The sequence below is a fragment of the Rhinolophus sinicus genome, linkage group LG05 (genome assembly GCF_036562045.2).
Source record: "Rhinolophus sinicus isolate RSC01 linkage group LG05, ASM3656204v1, whole genome shotgun sequence".
NCBI lineage: Eukaryota > Metazoa > Chordata > Mammalia > Chiroptera > Rhinolophidae > Rhinolophus > Rhinolophus sinicus.
This window is the reverse complement of record NC_133755.1, coordinates 173,725,910-173,745,236: the sequence shown is the minus strand read 5'-3', so window position 1 is coordinate 173,745,236 and position 19,327 is coordinate 173,725,910. Positions and strand designations below refer to the sequence as shown.

General features: G+C 43.4%; 1 protein-coding gene across 5 annotated transcripts in view; it reads right to left on the bottom strand.

The window, feature by feature from the left end:
• Positions 1-19,327, bottom strand: part of TIAM2 (TIAM Rac1 associated GEF 2) — a 223,415-nt gene that overhangs the window by 86,047 nt on the left and 118,041 nt on the right. For all 5 annotated transcript variants that reach the window (XM_074333725.1, XM_074333728.1, XM_074333726.1 and 2 more), the window contains 4 exons: positions 17,854-18,289; positions 12,746-12,918; positions 10,428-10,652; positions 110-295 (listed from right to left, as the gene is read on the bottom strand). In XM_074333725.1, the coding sequence (XP_074189826.1) occupies positions 110-295; positions 10,428-10,652; positions 12,746-12,918; positions 17,854-18,289 (1,020 nt within the window). The remainder of the gene's footprint in view (positions 1-109; positions 296-10,427; positions 10,653-12,745; positions 12,919-17,853; positions 18,290-19,327) is intronic.

The following is a 19,327-nucleotide window of genomic DNA, read 5'->3' as shown; positions in this document are numbered from 1 at the left end:
GTCAGTTACTGGGTTAAGTCACAGCAGCGCTGAAGGTCATAGCTGCAGAGAGGTGAGCATCTGTGGTCCTCCCTGGATGCTGCTGAGACAGCCTTCTTCGGGAACTTACCAGAGCATGGAAAGAGGAAACTGACAAGACACCCAGCCTGCCCAGGGCCAGCTTGGAGGGGCGACTGGTGGCAGCAAGCAGGCTCTTGGGGTTCGGCAACTCCCCGCCTTGCAGGCTGGCCAGATAGCAGCGCATCCTGAATAGATCCATGTGAAATTTCTCTAGGTTCTGCTCCCACTGCTGGATCTGTTTAAGCAAGAACAGGGGGTCACTGAAATAAAAATGACAAGTCTGCATGGGTTAAATTGAAAATGTGATCCCTACCACACACTTCAAGGAAAAGTCCATTTTGGCTGGTGTGGCATGGTTGACATTAGCCTGCCCTGCTCACTGCAGCTCAAGCCCTCCCGTCAAAACACAGGGGGTCAAACAGCATTGTGCTTCATCAGGACGGCCAAAAGCAAAGCAAAGCCAGTGTGTCCCAATAAATGCCTTGCCAAAATGACATGACCTTTGGAGAACGCCAACACTGATCTCAATCACACTGATTTAAGGCAGGATGCACAATTGTAAGTCAGTTATTTCACTTTGTTTCCTTTCCGTTCACATTCACAGCCTCTGATCTTAAACCAGATTAACAGAGTTGCACACAAATAGATGCTGGATAAATGGAGGCAGTGACGTTACATCTCTGTATTCTAAGTAACTCAAAATAATGAAAAGCAAATGGAGTTGAGGGATAACACCAGATAGAGCCTTTATTCCTACTGTAAGCCATCTCAGAGAATCAGCACCATCACTACACCTGAATAAAATTAAAACGCATGTAATTATTTACTCAACAGAAATGTCTATGTACTTCTTCAAAACTGAAGTCATGAGTTGGTAAAGAAATACAGTCTAACTCTGGGGCCACTCTCCCTTCTTCCAAGGATCTCAAAATACATTATGTATAAGTATGACCTTCATTGAAAGATAAACTAACAGGTGAAGAATACTCTAGTAACTTATCAACACAGGGATTCGATAGCAGAACACAAAGCTGGGCTTCACATGGTGTTGAGAACAATCTCAAAATTCAACAGGTCTGTAGTGAAGGCTTGTAATAAAGATTCGGTACAAGAGTTGCCTTTCCATTTACAACAACTACCTCTGGTTTTGCCATGTTTAGCACCCAATCAGATCCTAACCTTTCACAGTAAACTTTCTAGGTCAACCCTTAATCCTGGATAAATATGATATTTTGAAAGATCCCCAATATTTAACACTATGTTCCCCTCAGTCTCTCCCCAGAAAAAAGCAGTACCGACTCTGGGTATTCCCCAGGCCCCTGAAAGTTCTCTGTCTCTATTCCTTAGGAAGGTCACTGTACAAATTTTCTCCACAAAAGACATAAAATGGCTATAAACTTTAAACAAATAATTTGTTGATTCATCATTGTTTGTCAGCAAAACAACACATTCTCAGCTTGCACTGAAAATCTCAATCTCCATTGTGATTTTAGCCTCATTTAATATACTGTCCCCCCTTACTAGCGACGTAATAGCATCCTGGTGTCAGCCTTACACAAATAGCCAAAGGACTTGTCGGCTTTCAGAAGTGAAGACACCCAGGTCTTACGCCTGAACATTCTACCCACTGGATGTGAGGTCTAGGAAAGTTTATATTTCAAAAGCACGTCCAGCAATCCCAGTCCGTACCCTTAGCAAGGACCACTGTTCTAGACTAACAAGACACTTCAAACTGAAACTGCAAACCTCTGCTTGGTCTTGCAGTAGTAGAGAATTCTAGATTCCAGAAGTAATGGATGGGCATGATGTAACCATAAACTGACACCTATCAGAAGCTATAAGGCCCAGAGAAATCTATTCTCCCAGTCTGTCTCACAGATATCTTCTCTAGCTGATTTCCCACAAGTATAGATGCATTCCTTTGTCTTCTAATGAATGTGTAGATATTTCTAAATTGGGAAGTGTATTAAAGCTTAGCTCTCATTTACACCTCCATGTGAAATAGTTGATGAGATAATTTCCAGGGGTTCTGTTGGAGGTGAAGGCATGAGAGAAAGAAAACCAATGAGCCATTGGACACCAGAAGATAAAGAAGCCCATGTCATTTACAATGGATTTTAAAGACAAAAAATATCAAATAAAATGAATTCCAGGTCTTTGCCAATCACTATAGATCAGGGAAGACGACAATCTCTTACATTTTCACTGAATCCTGCAGTTTGCGAAGTATTTTTAATGGCATCATTTAATGTACTTTGTGACTACACATCAAAGCACCACTGGAAGGTAAAGACAATTCCACCCTAAACAGTAAATAATAATCTTTAGCACCCCCAAAGCTCTCCACCCAGAACTTGGGACAAAAGGCAGGTGAATTCATGGGCAGAACATGGATTCAGATGCTTAGGTTTGTTGGAGAGAAGACGGCTGTAGGACCCCCCACAGCTTAAAGTAGATCTTATAAAGAGCAGATATTTGATCACACATGTGATCACATTTCAAGAAACTAGTATCTCAATCAACACTGTACACTGTAAAGGTAATGTTAAAATTGAATTTAGTAGAAAATGCAAACGAGATGGGGCTTGATGACTTCTGTTTCAACAGTGCTGCCTATCCTTACCCAAACTGAGCCTCTGTGGTGGTTAATTCTATGTGTCAACTGGACTGGGTCATGGGGTACCCAGGTATGTGGTCCAGCATTATTCTGCCTGCTTCTATAAGAGGTTTTTTTGGATGAGATTAGCATTTAAATGGGCAGATGGAGTAAAGCAAATGGTCCTCTCTGATGTGGGTGGGCCTCATCTAATCTGCTGAAGGCCTGAAGAGAACAAAAAGACTGACCCTTCCCCCAAGTAAGGCAGAATTCCTCCTGCCTGATGGCTTTCAAACTAGGATGTTGGCTTTTTCCTGCCTTTGGACTTGAACTAAAACATTGGCTCATCTTGCTTCTTGAGCCAACCAGTCTTGAAGTAGACCCACACCGTCAGCTGTCCCGGGTCTCCAGCCCGCTGACTCACTCTGCAGATCTTGGAACTTGCCCGCCTCTATAATCACATGAGCCAGTTCCTTATAATAAACCTCTGTATATAGTTAGTTCATACATTCTATTGGTTCTGTTTCCCTGGAGAACCCTAACGACTACAGCCTTCATCCTCACAGATCTCATTAGTCACACCTGCATTCCACATTTAAAGACAATCGTTATCTTGTTTGTAAGGTCATGGTTCTTTACAGAGAAAAATCAGTCATGGAGGTTAAGTAAGGATTTGTGGTTGGTTAAGAACCAATGAAATACTAGATTTTTCTTTCTATAGACTCCCTCATGAAGTTGCAGAGAAGGACTTGGGAGACTATGCAGGTAAAAGCATGGTGAGGACATGGGTTCAGAGGCTTGGGGGACTTGGAGGGAAGAGGGCAGCAGAAAGATCAGACCCACACGTTCAAAACAGACCTCATACTACTGAGAAAGGCCGTCAGTGTAGAAAATGAACTTTCAAGGCAACTGGGATTACCACACCTTCTTTTCTCAGCGGAGGAGCCTGAGGCCCAGAAGGGAAGTGAGGTGACAGGGTCATGTAATAACCTGGTCCTTCCAGACTAGCAAAGGCCCAACGCGGAGCCTGATGGGAACAACATGTGGGGGACAAGCCACGACCAAGTATTTATGATGTCGCCCCTGAATCCCAGGTCCTTTCACTCATAAGGCAGATATCTGTGCACTACTCAAGTACTTCAGCAACTTTCAGGTACATTTTCATCCAACTGTCTACTTTACTTCTCCCCACAAATCCCCAGGTGTCCATGTGGAGGATGTAAGACTACCTACACTCTCACTGATGTGTGTGCCCTAGTCATACTGGCATTTGGCATTTCAATTTCTTACTGGCCTTAATGTGTAACTCCAGCCCAAATTTAAAGTAATGTTTCATGTATTTGATAATTATCCCTCAAAAGATGAGGTAAAGGAGGGGGTAAAGATACATTTTTTTAAATTTAAAGGGAGAAATAGAAGACAGTTTTGGAGCTATTTTATATATGCTGTCAGTAAATTTCAATCATCACTAAAATAGTAATGTGATCTGCTATCACATTTATTAAGGAATTTCTGGAGATTTTCTTTTCTGACATTATCGAAAACTAAAATGCCCAAAATCAATTGCCTTAAACCAAAATTGGTTTCCCCCCTTGTATAAATTCCTTAAATGCTGGTAACTGCCCCTAGACATTTCTTTATTTTTTTAAGATTAATACCAGGACATAAGAATAAAAACGCAACTTCTATGTCCAGTGAGTTTTCACTTCTTCTCACATCCATGCACAAAACATAAAAATGACATGGATGAAGAAAACTCACTCAAAGGAGGTTTTCATGACCTTTCATTGTAAAAGGAAAAATTAACAAAACTAAGGAGGAAAACTGCCATTGTTAAGCAATGACACAAATACAATGTGAAAGTTTATTCTTTGCTGCTAACAGAGCTGTGGTCATTGAATGAGCTCAGAAAGGCTATGGTCTAAGTGGGAAGGGGGAGCAGATGAGGTCTAACGCTAAAAATAACAGATGAATAAGTGACACATGAAAAAGATGACAAGTACATTCACGCCACACCCAACACTCCTAGAAATGTATTTTCTACCATTTAGTCATTTGATCACAGTATTTGGTCATTTGTCCATTACTAGGTTTATCCTACAAGATAACTCGTTTTTCCTTTTTGATGGAATAAGTTTAAAAAAAAACTCCCATGCAGTATTTTCCAAGCACGAAAACCTACTTCACAAAAGAACTCATCTAGTGACACAGATTACACTGAAGTTAACTCATGGTTAGAACAACCAGCTAAGGTTTGGAGAATCCGTTTTGTTTTTTCCTTTGAGATATAATTCACAGGCCATAGAATTCATTCCGTTTTGCAATAAATATACTTCCCATTCAATCGAGGTGAAAAAAATGCAAGTTATGAAAACAAGTAAATCAAGGATTAATTTCTATTGTACACAAAACTATTCATCACATGGTTAATTGTCAAGGGAAGCACAATCTGACTCACAAAAGTCTTACTGAGAGGCAGTGTGGCCCATTGGTCAGGAGCGCAGACCTGTGCTCCAATCCTAGCTCTGCCTCTTAGCAGCTGTGTGACATTGACCTTTCCCAGATCTATTCCCTCGTCCATCAGATGGGTGATACACACAACTTCACCTCATGGAGTTACTGTGAAATCATACATGATCACAGTCTGAGATAGGAGCCCATAAAAAAACTCAGGGACCATCAGGAAGGGGTCTGAGGCAAAAGACAGGATATATTAGCTGGGGAATGAAGGAGGGAGGGCCTGAGGGAAAGAGGCCAAGAGCTGGTGAGGAGTGGGGTGCGGAATGACACAGACAAGAACTCAAAGTGCCGAAGTAAAGCAGAAAGCAGGCATAGGTGCATGCGTTCACTCGTGAACTCCAGCAAAGTAGCAGGGGTCCCGAGATGGGAAAGCTATGAATCCTTAGGAGCTCATATTTCATACAAGGAGCAACTTTATACACAGGAGATGATTATAAAACAATGTGGTGAGAGCAGTGATAGAGAGAGACCGTGAGCCATGAAGGGGTCCCTGATGGCGTGGGTGGGAGGGGAGTCAAGGGCAGCTCCTTGGAGGAAGTAATCCCTAAAGCCTTCATCACAGAGGAGCAGGGGTGAGCCTGATGACAGAGGGGAGGGGCATGTCTGCACCATGGCCTACGGGGGTCTTCTCTGCCTGAGGAAAAAGCTAAAGAAAGAAGTGGACCCTACAGGAAGTATGGTGTTGCTAGATGAAGGTCAAGGTGGGGCAAGGTTACCAGGGACTTTACAAGGGAAGGTCACTAAAGGACTTTGAAACCGGGTAACCACATGGTCAGATTTGCTGTTTGGACGCAAAAACCACTCTGGCCTTGTTTGGAAGACCCATCCGAGGAAGATCAGCCTCTGAGCTGATACAGGGAAGATGCAAGACAGTCCTACTCACCCCGACATTTCTCGCCACCTGCACCATGTGTGCCTGAAAAATCACACTGCTGGGGGAGTCCCATGGCTTCAGAGCCCTCTGCCTTCGCTCATACTGACCCTCAGCCCGGACTGTCCTTCTCCATCCCTCTCCTCATTAACTCCTTCTCATTCTTCAAGAAGCAATTCAGGCATCTCTCCTCCAGGAAGTCTTCCTTGACTACACAGGAGGCTAATCTTCCCATTTGTCTTCCACACACTCTGGAATAGCATTTGCTCTGCATTTATTATATGATGTGGAAATTACACGCTCAACTGTCTGCCGCCCTGCTAGCCTGAGAGCACCCTGAGGACAAAGCAGCATCTTTGGATCCCTAGTCTGTGCCGATTTCCGTGGCCCAGAGTATGCACCTAGTAAGCGCTCAATGAACTGAACTGAATGTTAATCTCCTGCCCCAGATACTTCCGCCCTCTCCGCATTGCCTGCTGATGGAAGCCCACATCTTGGCCCAGCACCTCCACAGTCTGACCTTGTCAAACCCCTTCACAAATACTCTCCTCTCCAAGGCTTATTCCCCAAATTGCTCACCCCACACACATACCCCATATCATATTTTCCTCAAGGCTTTGTTCACTTTGTTCCCTTCACCACAGTTTCCAATTGTCTAAATTCAATCCATCCTCTTTCTGATTTTCAAACTTTAAGTAAATGTTTAAAATGAAGCCCATGTTTCACAAAGCCCAGAGCCGTCCCACGCCCACCAACTGAGTCTGCTCCTCCCACTGGACCATCTCCCTGTTCTAACTGCCTCCTCGCTCTGGCCTAATTAACCACTGGAAGTGAGACAGGCACAGAATGAGTCAGGAAGTGGGGAGAGGATGGCGGGCAGGCCATCTGGGAGGAGGCCAAGACCCCCTAAGGGTGGTGAGGTTTTGTCCCTGTTTACTTGTTTGAAATAATAAATGGAAAGCAAAATACAGTACTAACTGGACTTAATTTACAGCGCTTCCTCCCTCAGAACTTCAAAAGGAATCTGACACGTGGACTGGATGCATGGTCGGCTCCACACTGGATATGCTCTGATGAAAGTTGTGTCATCCAGCCCCACGGAGACCCTACAGGCTGCAGGGTAGGACAAGACCATATGATGGGTCTTTTTAAAGCAAAGTATGTCATCACACAACAGTGTAAGGTTGAGCCGTTATCATTGTGACAAGGATCTTTTCCACCCAAGTACTTCAAAGAAAACCTGTCCCAGAGACTGTATCTTCATGACATAATGGGCCCTGTAAGTTAAGCTATTACTAAGCTATAAATGACTTCATCTGAGGTTCCTGGGGTCTTTGGGGAAAAGGGCTACATAAATAAAATAAATATTTTCTTCTATATAAAATAAACTACAGTGAAGTTGAAATTTTTAAATGGTAAGTAGATAAAGCACTGCTCTTTACAAGTTTTTAAAAGGTAATTTAGAGAAAACTATGCTTATGGGATATTTGGGAGATGGTGTTCTTATTGGTCTCGATTTGTCAATACCTTTGTCTTTGCAGGCTCACATAACATTCTCCCGTCAAAGACCATCTCATAAAAGTAATCGTAAGCATATGCTTGTTCCCCCCCTTAACACTTCATACACTTTGTATCTACAAGTAAAGAGCAAATAGCTCTCTTTACAGCCATCTGGCAAATGAGTTAAGGACAATGGGCACAACAAATGTAATTCCCGCAAAGCCCTCTGGGAAAACATGACTAAATTACAACCTTAAAAACTGCCAGTGTGGGGGGGAGAATATTTTCAGGTGGAATTTCTGAAGATCCATCCAATTTGTTTCTTACCAAAAATTGACACACGTCATGTGAGATGGTGAGTGTGTATATGGAAAGGGTGAGGGCAACAGGGTGGGGGAGGGGAGAACGGAAAGGAACAATTAGCAGTAATAGGACGGTCTGCCTAAAGTTCCTGATGTAATGATCCTGTCAAAGAATGTAGAATGAGGCCACAAGTACTAATAATTACCCTAAATCTTTCAAGGAGCTTCTCGCCAGGCCACCCAACCATCCTAGAACTCTGGATTTGTCTAGGGATTTATGTGAAACTAATTCTCCCTTCCTAATCAGAGAATAATACCAATTGTGGCATTGTAAGTGAAGTACTTATCAACTTAGGAATAAAATTGCAAAGGAATAACATTACATTGAATGAAAATTTTAATTGTAAAAATGTTGGCTTGGACTTCTTGTGGCCATGGGGGGAGGAGGGAAGATGGCCCAGGAGATGCTCAATGTCATTAAATTTCCCTTTTCTCTCCCTGGACCTAAGCATTTGACAATATAGAAGGAACTGAAAACTCCAGATTGGACATCACTTCCAGGGGACTTAAGTATGGCTTCAAAATTAAATTTCAGAGAGCCAGTTAAAGCCAGCTCCCGCCGCCCGCCACCACCCAGAGCTTGCAGCACCGCTCCCGCTTACAGCCTCTGCACCTCACTCCTCACTCCACTCTGATGTGGCAAAAACATCATCCCTACAGAGACCAAGGAGTGCATCGAGTGTCTGATTGCTCTTTTCCAGAATCATGCTGGAAAGGACGGTAACACGTGCCATCTCTCTGAGACTGAGTTCCTGAGCTTCACGAGTACAGAACGGGCTGCCTTCACAAAGAACCGGAAGGACTCCGGTGTCCTTGACCGCATGATGAAGAAACTGGACCTCAACTGTGATGGGCAGCTAGATATCTTATTAGCAGCTTGGTGGTAGCTTGCCGTGACTCCTTTCCATATTCCCAGAAGTATATCTGAGGAGCCCTGGCAGCTGGCCTCTAGACCACCCCTTTCCTTCCAGGTTCCCAGTTGTCATCTCCTCGCAGACCACACATACCCTGAGCCTGGAGCAGCAGGCCACTCCTGCTGGTAGCAATAAAACATTATCATTTTTCAAAACACACACACACACACACACACACACACACACACACACGTTAAAACCATACCTTTTCCCATTACAATCAGAATGAGATTTTTGATTGGGGCGCCCTCAACCCTCTCAGACACCTGAATCCATGAGGTATACCTCTAACAATACACAGATTGAGGCTACTGGATCCTGGAAATTCAGGACCATGGGTGAGACGTGGTACAACAAAAACACTGGGATAACCATTTCTCCTTCTCCTCAAGCTTTCTGATTTGCCATGTACCCTCGACATAGCATCACATCCCTATGTGCCACACAGACAGAGAGCTGAGAGATCAGGACCTGAGCTCCTCCCAGATACGAGCATCTCGATGGGAAGCAGGCGGACGCATAAACAAGCTGAGCATCGGTGGCAGCACTTCCTCTAGCAGCTGTGTTCTCGTCCAACCCCAAACACCCTCCCACCTCCTCATTCTTCTTGGCACTTTCAACTTCCTGTTCAGTTCCTTGTTAAAACGATTTTGCAGTTTCTAGTTTGCGGGCAGGTTCTCTTTAAATAAATGGCATATTCTGTTCGAGGAATAGTTCAATTCGAGAATGTAGGATAATGTCTTTAAGATTCTATAGAGTAAGTTAGCTATATTTTAATAAAAATCTTTCTTACACGATTCTATAGAATTATAGAAATAATGTACTCTGAAATCCATTTTCCATGTAAACTGTTACACTTCTGTGATGTTATGTGGACCAGGTCTTCATAAGTGCACATCCAGACCAGTGCCATCTACTGCTCAGTAACTGTCCCCACTCAATCTGCCCTCCAAGCCACTGCCTGGTTAATCTCCCAAAGCACTACTTTCATCGTGCATTTATAAAGACCGGGATGCTAGAGCTTCCACCGACACTTGTCTCAGTGCTTAGGTTGTCTGAGCAGGGAAAATAAATATTAACAAGCTGTTTCTCCTCCTCTAACCTGCAAACAGCATAGAAACTACCTGTTTAATTATATAAATGTGCAATTCGACCAGAGAAAGCATTTTCTTTAGCACCTTACCTGTAACATAGAAAAAATACTGGTTTTTTGAAATCCACAGACACGGGAGTAGCTGTTGTACCAACCCACGCTTTCCAAAGCCATCCTTTGCATTAGAACCTTACCTGTCTAATCTTCTACTGATTTTATTATACAGATTTTGTTCTGAAAGTGACAATGCATGAGAAGATCAGCTAAGCAAGACGGAACTAAATATCAAGAAAAAAGACCTGGTCGCAAAACATTCCACCATCTACATACAGCAACCAAAGGTTGTAATGCATATGGCATCACACAAATCACAAAAGTGCCTCCATTAAGTACCTGAAATGAGAAGCCACACAAACTATTACCCCCGAGATGGAAGAACTATCGCTACCATCTGAATTTGCTGCGAGTGACAAGAGCAATGGATGACAATACCCATGGAAATCAGTAGTACCTGGTTTTCAATGGCTTTCCTGTTCTTTGGGTCGCTCACCACAGACAGCTGTAACTCTGCCATCTTTTTCATCTTGCTGTCCATGTCTATCTTTTGAACAAGGTTTTTGGTCTGGTTCTTCAGTAGCCGCACTGTGTCCTCTTTGCCATGTTTCTTTGCAAAAAGGGATGCGCACGCCGAATGTATAGCAGTGACCCAGTTTTCCAGGTCTGTCTGGCTAGTGGCCTAAACATAGAAGGGTGGGGAAAAAAGAAAAAAAAACCTATTTGGAATTGTTTTACCACAAAGTGTTCTCCAAAGCAGCAGGCTGGGCTTTGATGTGTCAAACCCAAGAAGTACCTTCACTTCATAAAAACTGTTTAATTTTAAATATGCACACACTCACTCAACTCAAGTTTGCAGGCTTCCCTGACTTCAAAGGGTCTGCAAAAACATCGAAAGCAGAGAAGAAGCAATCATCTAGCCCCAAATATGACGGGAAGACACACTAGAATCAAGCTATAAGCAAACAAGGGAGTCATAAGAAACCAGGGTATGTGCCCTCAGTGTTACGTTTCGCCACTCTCTGAAAGGCAGTTTATCTTTATAAGTTTAATAGAATGAGATAATACGAGGACTAAAATGTTAAATTCTGAAAACTAGATAAGAAATTTCATCTACACTATGGACTGAATTGTAAAACATGTCAATGAAAGACTATGGGGGGAGCACACAATAAAATTAAAACAGTTTCCTTTGAATACTGGAAACATGGGTAGTGGTTTTTCTCTCTCTACTCTTCAGTACCTTCAGACACAGTGACCATATATTTTCATGGAAGGAAAATACTTTATTTTAGAAACAATAAATAAAGTCTGAATAAAGCAGAATGGGCAGAGACATGTGGCTCTAAGCAGGCTGGAAAGCAGTTTCAGTTTCCTGACGTCCAAAAGTAACCACATGTATTCACGCCACGGCGTGGCTCTCCAGTGCTCTCTGGTAGCATACAATTGGACCTACTGGGACAGTTTCTTAAAAACTAAGGCTATTTTTGCCTGAGGCACAAAATAAAATATTCATTTCAGACTTGCCCCTAAGAAGTTCAGGCAGATTAAATGTATTTACCTTCCATACAATTCAGATTAACACCAATTCATTACTTTGCTTTAAAGCATCATAGAAGGTTTAAGTAACCTTTCTGTTCAGAGAAGGAAAATCACACCTCAGGCCCTGACTCTTGTTAAGTCAAGTCAAGTTGGGGACAGCAGTTAAGGCCAGAGGCCCAATGCGTTGGACCTGGTACTGATTCCAGGAAATCCTGTTGTAGGGAACACTTCAGAGAATTCTAGACAACCAGAGTCAGTGAGAGAACACTTTGTGCTTCTGCAGGGACCCCGGGGGCATCCAGGACCAACTTCATCAGAGATCTGACCCCAGGACCTCTGAGGTTTTCCAAGAACCTTCAGCCAGATCTAATCTACAGCCCACGCTGCGCCTACATGTAGCACTGGATGTGGGCTGGAATGCATTTCAGAAGCGACTTCGCTTCCTGGCCATCACCCCCATCTTTTTTAGAGTCACTTCATAATAATAAGAGTAGTAATAGTTCGACTAAAATAATAGTGTTTAGCACTTATTACACGTACACTGTGTAATAGTTAGTGTTTAGCACTTATTACACGTACACTGTACCAAAGCAATCCTAGAAGCCATGAATATCCCACCAGCTGAAGGGTCCGAAACTCACAGAAGTTCGGTTAGTGCTCCAAGATGGCATAGGTCCTCAACAACAGCACCAGACTCACACCGAAGCCTGCCCCCGATACAGCTGGCTTGGCACCACCATGCTGTGTGACTTCTCGTTTGCTACAAAGCTGCTAAAACTCCTAGCAGCAAGTAAGCTGAATCTTAACGTCCTAAGACGGCTTCCACCGGGAGATGAGACCTTACAGCACTTGCTCTGAGCGTTTCCTGAAAAGCTTCTGCTTTCACTTCCCTGGGATTCTTGGGAAGAAGCTAAACCTCTCTTCTCTCCATATTCTCTAAGTTTCATTTAAAAAGCCTCCACTCGGGAATTTTGGACCTTGTACTCAAGTAGCTCACGAGGACAGACACCCCAGGGGCCCCCAGGCACCCAGGAAATGCTCCCTGGATGAAAAACTGGACCTGTGCTGGCCCTACGGCACCTGGATTACACAGGCTAATTCTCTTGGTTAAGCCCCAATCCACAGCCTAACTAAGCGGTTGTTCACTAAGCTGTGTCCCTTAGTTCTGCTCCTTCTCCTCCCAATAGTAGGTAAGCTGTCACCTCCACCTACGTGTGGGAAGCTCAGCGGTACCTGGAAAAGGTAGACGTCTGCAAAGGAGTTGCTGAGACAGAACACGTTTTCCTTCTTGGGGTGCTCTGGGACGGACTGCACGATGCTGTCTTCTGCAAACAGGGCACAGCGGGGCACACTGCTCTGATCCAGAGAATTCTTCCCATAGGTCTCGTAGAATAGCAGGGTGCATCCTGTGAAGACAGAAGAAAAGCCAGGGCCCTGTCACACGTCCTGAGGATCTAGGACAGGAATGAGGAGGAAGGGACACATCTAAAAACAACAACAACAATAACAATAATAAACTGAATGAGACAACTATCCAATACAAAAGGAAATTCTGGTAGCCAACATATGCCTCGGTGTATTAGCAATAACTCGGGTGAAAATGAGACATTTTCCACATGCGCTAAGGGTAAGAACAATACCAAGTGTTTATTTATTGCTGCGTACTCCTTGTCAGGAACTCCTCTGCATAAGCCACATGGACTGGCTCACTTAGTCCCCACAGCAGCCCCAGAAGGCAGGCGTGCTTACGAACCCATTTCACAGGTATGAAACCTGAGGCTACACTGCTTGTGCAGGTCCACAGCTGGCCCCAGACCCTCTGGCCCCAGAGCCCCCATTCTTCAGCACAATACCGCATTATTTAAGAGAGCTGAACTCAGGAGACAGAAGAAAAGCCCATGTTTGTTAACTAAAGGAGCTTTACACTTATAATATGTGGCAACATAAACTGAGTAGACTTGGGGAAACATGTATGAGAAAGCACCCAGTTTATTCTCCAAATGCCATATAAAATAATTTTAGTACAGTCTTTTATCTCATCGTGATAGGAAATATGGCTGTCATCTTACTAATTTAGATTGAGAGAGAAATGAAATTAAATATCCCTGAATTTTAAAATATTACTCTAAAAATGCTGCCACATATCATTGCAAGTACATAGCTTTCTGCTAATAAAGTATTGTAGGTAGAAGTTATTATGGGTCTGTTTTGATAATTAGCTAAGAATGTACTATAATTATTATAATTATAATTTAAAAACTATTTCACTCTTGCCAGTTTCACTTCTTGCTGTAAAAATAAGTCTTAATATGGACATACAAGTTTGTCTAATGGAACCCAGCATAGCACAGAAGCCAAGAGAAAAAGATTCCTGCCCCTCACTCTGCCCTCAGAATCAGCATCACTAGGACTGCCTTCTCTCCCTCCGTGGTGCTTTACGATTTCAAGGAGCACTGAGCAATCTCTTCCCACAAACAAAACTCACCCAAAGGAAGGCTGAGAGAGGCTCTTAGAACAGGGGAAAGTAGTAAGAGGTTTATGGACAGCTGATTCTGCAGAGCTGAGCCCTTCTCTTCCTCCATCAGTCCCTGATGCACTAGAAACAATATCCCTGGTCCTTCCATTGTGAAAGGCCTGTCTGACACTACTGCTGCGTGTGTGACATGCCATGACCTGGGAACCCGAGGACCAGGGCAAAAGTGACACAGCAACACCGGCTATGCCCATGTCCAAATTCTTTCCAATGGGTTGACGATGACTTCCCAGTTTCCCTCACATTGTGGTCCTAGTGGCCATGGGTTGAACCATTACATCTAGAGGACATGAATACGATACTGGGCACATGCCAAGATATTGCCAAACCTCACACCCTATCTACAACAGAATGCAGCTCTGACGTGGTAGCAAGCAACCAAAACAGGACATTTTATTTTAGAGCCAGGCCAGGATCTAAAACAATATGCAGACTTTTGTTGCTATCGAATTTAAAGAACAGGAAATCAATCGTAAATCTATCACATCAAGTTAAACGTAATCTGCGTCTCTAATGCGAGGCACTGAGGCTGATGGAAAGAGGCTACAGCCATGCCTCCTGCACCCCCCACGGTTGTGGCTGTCAGCACCCCAGTCCCCGCCAGGAGCTGCTGGTGGCCTGGAGGGTTGACAGTGGAAGTTCTTGTCATGGTAGCAGAAAGAGAAAACACACTGGAACAGCAGTGGACGTACAATAATGGAAGATGTACTATTAGTAGAAATATCACCAGTGAAAGGAGAGCAATTAGTCTCAGTCAACGCTCAAACCCACCTTTTCGTTGACACCCTCTCAACCCACACTCATCCCTCCATTCCCCATTTCAGGTCTATCACGGGGCAAAATCACCAGCATCCTACAATCACTTATGGACCCATCTGTCGTGCATTCTGAGGGATATCTTTAATGACCTTGCCAACCATTCTGCCCCCGACAAACCACATGAAATCCACTCGTGGGGAAAAGACAGATGGAAAGCAGAATTATCCTTGTTAAAACTTGTTACATCCTGCAAGCCCTAAACCACATTTGCGCCCTTAGCATACCTATACATTCAATGTAGGAAGGTACCCAGATGGCTTGCTAATAGCTACTCTCTCCAGAACACTGTTCCCAATCTACTTCCATACAAGATACTTCAAAGATAATTTTAAAATTCTGCACCAACGTACATGTGTATCTAGACACATACGAGTATGTATATTTCCAACTAAGATTAAACCAAATAGTTAAATCCAAACATTGCAACTTGGATTCTAAGCCAAGAAAGCTGAACTCAACATATTGAATTCCCAGAGGAAAGAGGTGTGGAAAGTCACATGGAAAAGGTTATGCTGGGAAAAAGACATCTTTATTGCATGCCTTTCCTTGGCTGCAAAGGAAACGAAGGAATGTGCACTTGATAACATTTACAGTTACAAAGCACCCTTCATCCATAGGTTTTGAAGTGTTTTACTAGCAAGTACTGAGACAGCCAGGCCCGGGCAAAACTTCAGACCTCGCAATCATCCAAGACAACCCCAGACCATCCCTGCCCCTTGACATCAGCAGCCAGAAGCTCCTGGTGTAGATTCCAGGATGGAAGATAGGAACCTGAAGACAGGCATTTCCAACCTTAAGTCATACCTGCCTGGCTCTCCCCCAGGAAGCCTCCAACAGTTTGGCTGTGTGCAAATGTCCCCAGTAGCAGGGCACCCAGGAACGTACTGTCTTTATTGTTTTTGTTTGGTTCGTTGGTGTTTTTTTGTTTTGTTTTGGGGTTTTTTTGTGTGTGTTTTTTTGCATTAATCCAGAATCAGCTTGTCTTCCATTAGTTCCCTCCTGAGCTCTGGTGAATCAGACTAAATTCAATGTCTCTTCTACAAGACAGTTGCTTACTCTCACCCAGGTTCTTATTTCCTCCAGGCTAAATATTCCTAGATCCTTATGTCATCCTCCAAATGACATGGCTCTAAATCCCTTTGGTGTCACCTGCAGCTCTGCTTCTCAAAGTAGGATATGGACACATGGACGGACACACACACACACACACACACACACACACACCACCAGTTCACCTCCATGGGGTATACACTGGGGGTTTTCAAAGCCATAAGACAGTAACAACTTCCCAAAGCATTAATTTTAACAAATGAATTTTATGTTTAAAAAAACAGGTATATGACACATTATGGAGCAGAGTGCATCCATTCTAAATATTATGCAAATAGGAAGCAGTTTCAGACTGTGATTCACAAATAATTCCAGATGCTCGCTCCCCTAAGGGGACATTTTCACTTTCCCCTCCAGTTAGAGATACTTCAGGTAGAACCTTTTGGATAATCATTTTGTTTACTAACAAGTCTCCTGCAGGATTGCCCCCAAGGAGAGAAAGGCCAACTCTGAGTAGGGCAGAGGAAAGAGAGATGGATGGAGCTACAGACCACGTGACATCTCTAATGATGTAGCCAGGCATCACTTTTACTCTTTTAGAACACATGTACTTTTATTTTAGCCTTATCCCAGTGGAAACGCATTCAATGAATGCACTGCAAATCAAACCCTCCAAATCATCTTCACTTGTCATACTTTGCGGCCATCTCTCCCCATCCTGTACTCCAGTAGTTATTTGACTAAACCTTAAAGTATAACGTATCCCGTCATAATTGTGTCTTGCTAGACTTAATCTATTATTCCAACTTTCCAAATCCCTTCCATCATATAAGAACCAGCATCCCCAGGATGCCAAAACTAGGAAAGCTCTCTGCCTTTCTCAGCCACCAGCCAAATCCGGAGTCGGAGATAAGGACAGGGATCTGTGTGAGATGCTGGTCTTGGGTTTGATAAACCCTCCAGTTGTTAGGGAAGCATGTCACTTAAAGAGGAAATGCTTTTGCAGGTGTACCCTTCCCAGAGGGGCCTAAGGGTCATTATGAAATGACACCAGCACCCCAAGGATGGGGTGGGGTGGGGGGTTCACAATTTCTAAATAGAGGCAAAAACAAAGCAGGAACAGGGTACTGCGCAGGTCTCCAGGCCTTTTACATAATACCCTCCGCAGACATGAGTCCTATTTCTTCTTTCTCCCATGATAAGGAAGAGTGTCACCCAACAACGAGGTTTGAACACCACACTCAGTGCCTCTGAAAAAGTCACAGGACATTGTGCAGAAATGCCAGGGGCTGTGAGGCTGCTTTTCCTGTTTCCATCTGCATAACTCAACACTGTGCGGGACATGTAAATCCCTTCAAATCTATACACCAACCATAAGCAAGGAGAGTCTAATTTAATTTTTAAATGGCAAAGCTTGTGAGCAACTTTTGTCATCTTAACAAATTCTTATCCCTAGTCCCTTTGCCTTAAAAACAAAGCATTTGTTTGTGATGATAACAATTAGACTCTCTTAGTTCCTAAAGGTGGGATGACACAAATCCAGGTGAAAGTCTTAGTGGGACAAGCTGCATAGGACACCTCTTTGGGGCTCTGAAATGTACAGAATATGAAATTCAAGACCCACATTGCAAATAACTAAACTACTTTTGCTTCCTTTTTGGGGTTTCCCCCCACCCCAGATGCAGGGAAAGTATTAAAGAATGGTACAGACATACCTATAAAATAAAAAGCTATGACCACTAAATTGAATAATAAATGTGAATATTAAGTACACATTACACAGGTTTCAGAAAGTGTTTGTAGTAAAGCACGCCAGAAGACTCTGTATCAGCTCCCTTCACATTAACTCAAATTAACGCTGGACTCGCTACATCTCCCAGGAAAGAGGACAGAGGAGGAATGAACCCAGGGGCCCTCAGAGAGTCAGCAGTGCACTTACCTTTAAGTGTTACCCAGTACTGTCTCCACTTCCTCCGAGCCACCAGTTCCAGCTTCCTTTCCTTCTGCAAAGTGACAAGGGGTTTGAAGAAGAGCCACCCGGCTTTCCGGACCACCCCTTGCTCCTTTTCAAAGAGCAGGTCCAGTTGCTCCAAAGAGCTGAGGGACTCGCTGCTGGACTCAGCGGTTTCTGTAGACGTTTCTATGTTCTCCGTGTTGGTCCTGCTAATTTCCAACTCTCGCATGAAATTTTCATAAATGTTCTGTCGGAGGGGATCACTGCCAATTGCATGAGCCGATTCACTTCTCTGAGGCAGGAGCTGAGCCGAGCCCCCTGACCACAGGGAGGCAGATGCCAGGAAGGGCCCCTGCACGTCCACATTCAGTCCATCTGAGCGGCTGTCAAAGTAGTCACTGCCCTCCTTGGACCGCGGCTCCTGTGAGCAACACAGATGACCACCCGTCAGAGGTCACGTGTATCCAAAGCATCCCTTCCCCAGCATGGTATGCATATAATACTGTTGATTGCAACTACTGTTGCCACAAAACAATACTCTTTTAAGAAAAGCACATCTTCAATCATCAAGTCTCCAAACCAGAAAGAATTGGAGATACAGTGTTGCCCAACCCAATTTATAGCCAGTCGAGTCAATGCTTCAAGATGTAAACACAAATACCACCGATTCACCTAAATCTGACCTATGCGTAACATCAAGAAATTAGTATATTTAAAACACATTAGTGAAGATTTCTAGACTGATGTTTCTTTGCAAACTGTGAATCAGTGTCTTCATGAAAAGAATTCATGTTCTTGTAGTCTGTTTTCTCCTGGATCCTTTTAAATCTAATTTAGAAAATCATTAGTTGCGGGGTCAAGGGCGCAAGGCCATGGGGACTCAGGGCTGCTCTGCACCAACTTCTCTCCCTCTCCCCATAGTAAACAGTCTCTAGCTTCTTGCCACCTGCCCATGTCTAGACTTGGAGATCTCTAGCATCGTATTTTTCCACTTAGATAGTGAAAACCATGCCTCTGGTTGGGACTCCTCATCCACAAAGGGTAGTGGCTAATAACTGTCACTTTTCCATAACTAACGTTTTTTTACTTAATTTGGGAAAATTCTTTCATGAAAAAAATACACCATCCATTCACATCCCTTTACTTGAATATCTAGTTTATTCTAGCTGGGGATACCAAAGAGATGATTCTTAACTTTAATATTTATTCCAACATAAAATCAGACATAAGTGGCTCCAAATAAAATTAATATTTATATAGTAACTGCTATCCCTAGTTATTAGGACCACATGCACTGAATACTGAACTGGGCATGCACAGAGCTGAAAATATGAAATGTTTCATCTTATACCTAGATTAGAAGTCTAGCCACTCAAGAAAAATAATTTCCATATGGGCCATTCGTTGATAAACAACAGTAACTACATTTTTCAGCAGTCAGTGAGCTTAACTTAATGAC